The 10,423-nt window shown below is 32.8% G+C and overlaps 1 protein-coding gene across 1 annotated transcript; it reads right to left on the bottom strand.

Moving 5' to 3' along the window:
- Positions 1-15: 15 nt before the first annotated feature.
- LOC111397081 (S-adenosylmethionine carrier 1, chloroplastic/mitochondrial) lies at positions 16-7,767 on the bottom strand. The gene is made up of 13 exons (XM_023023816.1): positions 7,664-7,767; positions 7,490-7,559; positions 6,672-6,779; positions 6,364-6,446; positions 5,289-5,365; positions 4,697-4,787; positions 3,987-4,040; positions 3,783-3,878; positions 3,010-3,099; positions 2,198-2,249; positions 1,000-1,061; positions 773-853; positions 16-420 (listed from the first exon to the last, which is right to left on the bottom strand). The coding sequence occupies exons 2-13, from the start codon at positions 7,542-7,544 to the stop codon at positions 289-291; spliced, it is 981 nt and encodes a 326-aa protein (XP_022879584.1). The 5' UTR covers positions 7,545-7,559; positions 7,664-7,767; the 3' UTR covers positions 16-288.
- Between the last annotated feature and the right edge of the window lie 2,656 nt (positions 7,768-10,423).

Here is a 10,423-nt window from a genome sequence, read left to right as displayed (position 1 = left end):
AATTCCCGTCGCCTCTGGAAAGAAAAGTTCTCTTTTTGGTACGAGAGTAAATATTCCTTAAGAAACATAAGAACACTCAGAACCCCAGACCATAAACTAGTAGGCAACAACAAAATGTTGGAAAAACTATGAGTGGAGAAAAGAACGTTATCCGTTTCTGAACAAACTTTTTCCCAGATAGTCTCGCACAATATATTTCATAAATAGCATAATTGTTCATTTCTCAATTTTGTGATCCTGTGTGGTCATTATTTGGGTGCATAAGCCCTGTGGAATGTTATGAAGTATCTATTCTTGCTTTGTGCTCGACTCCGGATGACTGATAGGACGCCTCTCGGCAAGGAATCTCTTCGTGCTCTCCAGGACACCAAAGAATATCGAACCACCAATGCCTATCCACAGAACTCTCGGTCCAATGCCCTACAGTAGAACAGTGAAAATTTGAAATTCATAAATTATCAGTTTAATGAACTACAGCTACTAAAATAAGCAAACAGAAGGATTTCCTTGTAGTAGACCACATTGGCTTTTGCTACCCCCAAAAACTTTTGCACGGAGTGCAATGTCATTCTTTTTTTGTTCTCAAATAGACGTCGGCACCCTGCACAACCAAGACTTTGAGTCCTGATGGGTCCTGGGCTGGTCACCCACTTTTGCACTTCTAGATATCTCGACTTCTCCAGCTTCTAAGATACTAATTACATATCTTAGGCCAGCCATACATGCTTGCTGAGCACAATATGATGTAACAGGTGGAGAGAATTACTTGTACCTTTAAGAGTGCCCGAGGTCCTTCTTCTTTGACAATAGTCTGGACGCAATCAAATATTCCATTATACTGGTTGGCCGATCCCTGCAAAAAAATGTAGTCAGACTTCTGCCTGCTAGCATGTACAAGAAGACAATATGCATTTACTGAGTGTGTATGGATCCCTTTTCAAATGAAAATCTAAACACAAAAGGCAAGAGATGGAGGGAGATGAGTTGAATTGACCATACCTGAACCATCAATCTAGTCTTAATCACATCAAGGGGAGTGGTTAAAGCTCCAGTTAGAGCACCTACCAAAGAAATGATGACAAAGTAGGCAGCATAACAGTACAAGAAATAACCGAAGGCATGAAGTGGCTTCCACAGCTCATAAGTCCAAATTCATATTAACCTTTTTATTCGACTTGAACCCTACTTGATTTTCTTGTAATTGAAGCAAGTGTAGAATCACAGTTGAGTATATGTGCCTAAAATTTAAGGCTAGAGTCGGACAGATATAACTATCTGCAGGAGCAAAATTGGAAATTAAAAGATCATGAGAGGGCTTGGAACTTCTCTTCTTTAGGTAGTGATACCTTTATTTACACACTATTAATATTTGTATCCGTAATTCATGTTTAATGAGCTTAGATTTTACTTAATTTTGGTAAATACATTTGACATAAATAAATTATTTTGTTGTTAGGCAGAGCTCTTATTTGCAGTTTACTACCTTTTTCCACTTTCCATTTTTTTCTCTATGGAACTCCATTTTCCATTTTCTTTGGACCTTCATAAACAAAAACCACATTGTCTGGATTTAAAAAGATAAAAGCAGAGGAGGGGAGGGGAGGAAACCAATGTTCTAAAATTTTCATTAGCCGCCCCATTATGTTATAAGCCATTGATCTTTACAAAATAGAGAAATAGCTGATTTCTAAAAATACCATCATGTTATATAATAAAAAAGAAACCCTGAAGTTTTGAAAATCCTGAAAAGTCAACCACAAAAATATTAAAAGGCTAAATATATATTTTCCCTTCCAAAAGTCCACGTGATTACCAGTTTCCTTGCAAGATGAGCCATATTGGAATACAATTTTATATTTTTCCTTCTCTATTGATTCACTCGGACCACTCAACAGTTTGGTGAGCACAAGTTATGCTTTCCAGTGTTGCTTCATCACATCTATTTCCCTTCGTGTTTAGTATCTTGTTATGTTGAAGTATATACCACTTTATTTTATTCAACATTTTAGCTGGTTGAAACAAATTGAGAACAACAGCATGCAACATAATATCCTTCTAAATTATTGTAAAAATTAAAGAATACGGATAGCCACTGAATGTTAAAATTTGTAATTTTGTAATATCTGTTGATACAATAAAGCATGTCTAACAATTGCACATGATAACAAGATCTGAAAGGTTTTGGAAGCCAATTTACCAGCAAAAGCCCCAATAACAGCATTCTCAGGATCATTCAGATCTCTCTTTGCCTGATTGAGGATACAAAAGAATAAAAGGCTTTATATAGCAGCATTTATGCCAGAATATCATCAATTACTGCAACAGTTAATTAGTTGACACAATATATTTTGAGTCAATGAGTAAACTAGCACATTTGCCTAAAGTCATGCTTGGAACTACTAAAGCAAAAATATCCAAAAAAGGTGCTTCCTAACATTTTGAAATTAGAGGGAACTCAAGTTTCAAAGAACTTAGCTAGTCTATTAAAATAAATTTAATGTACCAGCTACTGAAGTTGTAGGAAACAAAGAAGTAAGAAAAAGTAAGTTTGCATGTGGCTTATATAAACAAGTCTTTCAACTAATTTTGTTCAATTAAAATTTTGGAAGTGAAAGATATCCTATAATTGTACAAAAGTACATGGCACCATTAGGCATTAGATGATGAACAAAGTAAAGGGTAAAAGTTGCTTTACTTATATCTTGAAAGATCTTATACAAGCATCCCTGACTATCAGCCATGATAACGCAATCAAACAATGAAAAAGGGGGTGAAAAGTCTTATATAAACAAGTCTTTCAACTAATTTTGTTCAATTAAAATTTTGGAAGTGAAAGATATCCTATAATTGTACAAAGTACATGGCACCATAAGGCCTTAGATGATGAACAAAGTAAAGGGTAAAAGTTGCTTTACTTATATCTTGAAAGATCTTATACAAGCATCCCTGACTATCAGCCATGATAACGCAATCAAACAATGAAAAAGGGGGTGAAAAGGGAGTACTTACTGCTAACTTATAACCTATTCGAAGTTGTTCATATATGCAGAATTGGATAGCATCAAATGGCAAATCTCTCAGCAGAAATGAACCATATCCCTGAAATATTTGAAGGAAGAAACACTAAAAATCTCTCCTGCTATTACAATGCATTCATAAATAAAATGGCACTCTTTACTTGTTTTGCTCGTATTATTTTCCTCAAGAAGTGCTTCCAGGTTATATATGTAAAATGCACTAGTAACATCAATTGTCCAAAAAAGCTGTTTTAGGCTTACACCTTGAGTTCCACCTCAAACGAAGCTTTCATTAATGCAACAAAAGTCATGCTTCAAGTGTTAATGCCATTTGTAATGCTTACGCCTCTCTGCTAAGCCTCAGCGTGACTAAGATGTTCACACAGTTGTTCTGCACATTTTGTTACTTGACTCAGCCTTTTGGCTATTTTCTATAACCTATAATGTTTTATAGGTTTTTTGGTTTGTTTTTCTGTCTTCTCATGGAAGGAAAAGAGGAAGGAGGAAACACCAATGCAAGGAGAAGATATTTTTGTAGTTTTATAATTTTATATTATTCCTAAGTATTTGATTGGCTAGTCTCGAGTCCTATGTTGCCCTATTGAGCCTTTTTAACAATGGTTACATCCCACCATGAATGCCCATACACACCTGGGAAAGCAAGAAATGAAAAGGAGTGCTCTCCAGAGCCATTCTCTAAATGAAACATATATAATTCTAGCTCACCTCAGTAATTGTTGATATAAAATGAAAAGGTTATCATACCGCATAGAGACCTTTAAAGCCTTCCTTCGAAACAATAAGCCTAACAGCATCAGGGGCAGAAGCAAATTGCCCAGTCTGCAACCTTTGCTTAACAACCTGCAATGTCAAGAAACCAAAAGGATATATTAAAGAAACGGTAATAAAAGGTAAAAGTCAAGTAACCGATAACATCAATAAAAAGGAAATATAGAATTACACATCTACCTCTGTTGGGACGCGAACAAGAGAAGCAGCCAGACCTCCAATGGCACCTGCAGTCTACATAAAAGTAAAGATTAATGGGAAAAAAAGGCCATTATGAGGTTCTAATAAGACTCAAATCTGCAGTGGATAAATTAGATGCTAACACTGCAGAAAATTCCTGAAAGATATCTAATTTACGAGTTAGATAAGCATATTTAACGAAAATAAGCCACTTCAGAATTTTTACTGATGGTTTTCATATAATATTCAGATGTATCAGGCATGCCTTCTAAAACAACTAGGATTCATATGGCAGTAAATGCAGAACATCACAGTAAGGTTTACATGGTTTCTTTCGGTATATTGTAAGAAGTGTATCTTCAAGAATTGTGCATATAGTTTTTGGCTGATGTATGTGCAATTCATAAAAGAAACCTGTAAGTTCCAAAACTAATATCCTGCAGGGGATGAATTGGGCAATTCACAATACCTAGCTCAGTAAGCAAATGTAGAATATTTCTGAACCCAAAGGACAACAAATTTTCAGGAAACCAATAGGGATTCTATCCTCAAGTCCACGTTTTTTCCAGGGGAGGGAGAAAGGAAGGGGGTTGGGATCGGCCTAAAATGGATTTGAACATTATGCTGAACTGATTATCAAACAAATGCAATGTTAAAAAATCTACTAACTACAAATTTACATTAGACTACTAGTGAAAAGAAAATCTCACCAGGTGAGCCACAGCACTCATATTATCAGGAAAAGTCTTCAACAGTTTCTGCTTTGTGGGTTCATAAACACCAACAAAGATGGCAGAGGCCCTGTCATTAGAGAAATTATCAACCAACCTACCTAATACCAATCATTACTACATTGAATTTAAGAAAAAAATTATGTAGTTACTCCCTAGATCAAATTCCAGATTGTCAAAGAAGTAAAAAATATTATGAACGATGTGCATCAGTAGATGTTTAAGGAGGGATTAATCAGAATCATGACATGCAGTTTCTGATATAGTTCAAGATAGAGTCGACTCATTTCCTTACTTGCCCACCAACCCCTCTCTTATACAGTTAAACTAAGTCCGTCAACTATATAAGAAGAGGAGAAGAAATAGAAACTAAACTCCAGTCGCGCCTTGTGGACGCAGACCTGTACCTGTTAGGTTGAAAATCATAAACTGCTGCATAGGGATTTTCTTACAGCTACATGATGGGTAAAGAGGCCTTTGGTAGCAATTTCTATTTAAAAAAGGGAGTCTAAATATTTGAATATGGTGGAAATGATAGCACTCAAAGGAAACCAGTTTATAATGTTATTACGGTAAGACTCCAGCAAGATTTCCAGCAAGCCCAGAATACAGCCCTTTAAGAACTATTTTTCCTCCAACTTGAGCTGCCTGCAAAAGAACTAATTGATTGAATTAAATTATGCTCTTAAGCATGCCGAAAAAAGCAAGACACAACACACGCATATAAATATAATGTATTCATCGTCATCTTTTCTGTTTTAGGGGCAGGCTTTGGTAGATGGGGTGATTGCACCATTTCTGAAACATTTACTCATTGTTTAACCGGAGACAACATTCAATATACATCAACACATAACATGTTCCCTAATCATGCAAACTTTTCTTATATTTAGCCCATCTTTGGTATGGATTAAAAGCTTATTTAAAATCTAAGTCGAAGTCAACAATTAATTTTAACCACACATTTTTTGGGACCCATAACTTTTCAACCAAACACTTCATAACTTTTTATCAAAATCTACTAAAACTCTGATTTTTAGCTACACCAAAGAGGCTCAATATCTGTTGTGATATATAAATCTTCACCAAAAGCCATTATTAAAAAGCAATATTCACTAGGTAACAAGTAAAAAAGAAGAAGAAGAAGAAAAGACTGACAAGCTTAAAAACGAAGCACATTACAAATTCATTCACAAACTTAAAACTAAAAGCAGGGTCATGTCACTAATGAGGATTTTTTCACCCTTGTCAAATAAAGATAATATCTTTCAAAGGAAAGAAGACAGAGAACAAAAGGGAAAATCAAGGCTCAGTGGAGATGCCAATGAAATAACTACCCCTATCTATTTTCAATGTACCAAATAAGAATTTTAATGTCAAAAATCAAACTTTTATATCGTATAAAATTTGAAATAAAAGCAACACCAATCATAAAATTATACGTACACAATGGTTTCTCAAATTATGGGATGAAGTGAGTGTCTACAGAAGTAACAAATGCTCGTCATCTAAAGATTGCCATTGACTGGACGTTATGTTTATTCATAGCAAAGCTAATATACATCCAACAATGGCTAATAGTCAACAATTTGGAAATTTTGAACCATTTTGAATGTCTAGTTAAGACATTCCTACAGTGAACCTACCTGCAGCCGTGTCTTTATTGTATCGATTGGATATAAGACTGTTTCCACAACAACACCAGCTGTGCCGCCTGCTATTACTCCCTCTGCAATATTACTTGAGAATTAAAATCTCAAAAGCTTCAAATGCCAGATTCCTTCTTCACTTTGCAGACTATGAATTACCAAACCAAAGGGTTTGCTTGAGTGACTATTGCTGAACAGAAATATGCTTAACCATAAAGATTTATGAGGTGCTGGAACACAGTATATGACAGACAGTTTCAGAAATAATAATAATAGCAAGTACACAGTAATAGATTCAAATGTACCAAATAATGTACGTAAAAAATCAAATGGTTTCTCTTCTCCAGTGCTGACTGAGGCAAAAAACTTTTTCGGTGCCAATTGAAGGTTCTTCATTTTCTGCTTTGATGTATCTACAAAACCAGATCATTAACTCAAACTACAACCAAGAAAAAATTACAGAAAAAAAAAAATCGATGAACAGACATCCATAAAACGTGTTCTCATGGGCGCCTTTCCCTTCAAAAATTTAACTAGAAATCATAAAATTCATCACAAGTGAGCACTTCGCATTAGCAATTATAAAGTTCAGATTTGAAGTGCCTTGAAATACACCCCTAGTTAATAAATAAATAAATAATAAAAAAATAATAGAACACACATCAACCGCATCAAATCTCGAAAAATAGAAAGTAGTAACCATGTCTCGCACCAAATATTCTCCAACTGATGATTCCGTGTCTCCCAAAAAAATAAAAATAAAAATAAAAATAAAGTTCATCTCTATTATTTCTCACACATTTCATTGACTTTTATCCATTGAAAGTCCACAAGCAAAATTAAAATTAACACAATTTCATCAGATTTATAAAAACTCGGACTTGATCACACAGACATTGGTATTACATTAAATGAATTTAAAAATAAAAAAAATAAAAATACACACACACACACACACACACACACACACACACACACATTAATAAGCTTCTTTGGGTAAATCATAAAAGTTTATTTCAGCATTTTCAGCTAATCCCAACTAATAACAATTTCGACAGATAGGAAATTTACCCCCAAAAAAATAATAAACTAAAATTAGACTAAATTGAAGAGATTTGATTACCTGAAGAGATTGAAAAAGAGCTCTTTACATCAACAGCTAATGTAAACGGACCCATCGAAGGTCCTAACAGCTAATACACAACACCAGGAAAAAATAATCAAAAGCCAAATACAAATAATTAAATCTATACATACACATATAGATATAGATATAGATATAGAGCGAGAAGATTACTTTTGAGGACTGAGGAGGTTGTGGTAGAACCGAGTTCACCAGGGAGATTCTCCTCTGGGGAGAGCCGTTAAAGTAATCTTGTGTTTAAATGAGAATTATAATATTTTTATTTTGGAAAATTCTACTAATACATAATTATTCCATATAATTTGACATGATAATCATCCGATTATTGACGTTGGATTTGAATTAAAGTTTGGATTCGATGACACTTGTAATTATGGACACCATTATTTAGATAATTATAATATATGGCATTTTCTATTTATTTTTCACTTATTGTATTGCAGTAAATATAAAAAAAAAAAAGAATTCTATTCCTTTTTATGATTTCAATAAAATCATTATTTTCCTTTCAGATATGGTAACTGTTTTGCAAATTATTGACATATTATTGTTAGGGAAAATTGCATTTCTTGTCCCCTATTTATCTTATGTTTGCAATCATTTTTTCAAAAATCATTTTCAACCATATATTTTCTCATAAAAATAATTTTATATGTAAATCGAAAAACTTTTTTTTTATTTTTTAACTGTACATTCTCCAAAACACATTTTCTCAGTAAAATGAGGCTCAAACAGGAGCTTAATGTCTCAATATCGAATCGATCTCCAACCATTGACAAAGCAGCTAATTGATCCCAACCCTTCAATATTGTTGCACAATCAATCTCTGGTAATATAAACAATTTATCTAATTTTACAGAAATATATTTTGAATCTTAATGTGTAGTTTAGACGGGTGTTAAGAAATTCAAATTAAGATCAATTTTATCAAAATTGGACAAGGTTGATCGGTTCATATTGAGTAATTGAAATCCAATTTGATTTTTTTTTTTTAATTTGAAAAGTTCATTTTGAGAATTGGTCGATTCACTTAAATCTGTTTATGATCATTTTAATCCTTTTACTTTTTTGGTGTTAGTGATCTATCCGATTTTTAAACATTGAAAAGACATATTTTCTTAAGTGCCACGTTACAATTGATTAAGAAATTTGGATTGTTTCATCGTTGGAGGCATGATTATACAACTATAATGAATTTTTTTTAACAAAGTAGCTCCTTTACGACGATGGAGATCAATTTGCAAATGAGACAATAACAAGGGAGATCAAACTTGCAATCTTATTGTAAAATTGCTTTATTTATTTATTTTATGTGGCGCAATTTATTTATAGTTAAAAATAGTTTTTATTATCAGTTGATATATTATGTAATAATAATTAATAGCACATTCATGTTTTATATTTGTCAATTGAATAAGGAGTCAATAATACTGAGTTTTAGTTATTTGACAATTATTTTAATTATTATTAACAATAATAAACTTTAAAAACTATTTCAGACCGAAGGGGTTAGTTAAGATAGTTTGAGCTAAATTTACTTATTATCATCATCATCATCATCATCATCATCATCATCATCCTTTCTAATTTACTGCAAGCATTTTTTTTTTCCCTCTTTTCAAACCAATTCTAAAGCAAAATTAAATTTAAATTTCTAAATTAATTAAAAGTATTTTTTTAATCAGCACTGAGAATAAATTAGTAAATATTAAATCAACATAAAACTTTTTAAATTTTTTTTTAATTTCCTTTTATTTTTTTAAGTTATTTAGTAAACATTACAAACATACTAATATTTTATCATCGAAAGAGAATGAGCCGTGATAATTTAATTAAAAGTTTCACATTATGTGCATACAAGCAAATCTCACATACAAGTTAATAAACAAGTTTGAAAATAAATGATTTTTTTATTTATTATTGTTAAAAATAAGTATCTTATTTATTTGACTTACTTTGGGATTGACAGGAAAAAAGCAAGAAACAAAAAAATTATCTCAAATTAAATATGATTGATTATTATTTTAAATAAAAATTTAATCGAGCTTTACTAATCAAGTAATATCCAAATTTCTATCTATATATACACACACACACACATACACACACATATATGTTTTTTTTTTTTTTTGATACTCAGGTGTCCACCTTATAGCGACTAATTCTGAAACCTACGATTCAGCCCATTTCAACCAAAAAACCTGGAAAAGAAACCTGGAAAACTACGTTTGGCCATCTCAACCAAAAACCATAGGAAAAAATCGTATATACCCATCAAGAGAATATATCTTCAACAAGTACTACAGTGTGTTTTATATTATGTAACATTAATATATGAAATAAAACCAAAAATGTTATTCCCTGAAATTACTTTTATTTCTCTCGATACATATATTTTAAATAATGTAATCAACATCTTAAAAATAACCACGGATTGTGCTTCAATTAAATTCTCTCCATTTTCCATCTTTATTTCAAAAAAGCCATGGGAAAAATTATCGGAATAAAGATAATCCGTAACCTTCTTCATCTCCAACATCGGCCAGAATTTCTTGAGTATTGTATGAGTTGACTCATCTTCCATTTTTGGATTTGGGGGGTTTTTCACAAATCGAGGTAACTTCTTTTTTCTTTTTCTTTTTTTTTGTGGTATCAAGGAACATTGATGAGAAATTCTAATTAATGTGAACCAAAACACTTGTCAGACTTCTATCGGTACATATAAAATTTAAAATGCTGCCCCCCGGGTCACAGCTCAACTGGTGGATCAATCAACATTGGCTTGCTTCCAGCGGCAGGGTGGAGGGTTCGATTCCTGGTGAGAATTTGCGGCCAAAAATTTGGTATGGAGCAATCACTGTGGAGGAGGGTCTCTTGTGCGCAGAAGTGTACAGTCAATGGAGGGAACCTGTG

Source organism: Olea europaea, chromosome 7, assembly GCF_002742605.1.
Source record: "Olea europaea var. sylvestris chromosome 7, O_europaea_v1, whole genome shotgun sequence".
Classification (NCBI taxonomy): Eukaryota; Viridiplantae; Streptophyta; class Magnoliopsida; order Lamiales; family Oleaceae; genus Olea; species Olea europaea.
The sequence above is the reverse complement of the archived record's forward strand: the minus strand, read 5'-3'. Positions and strand labels throughout refer to the sequence as shown.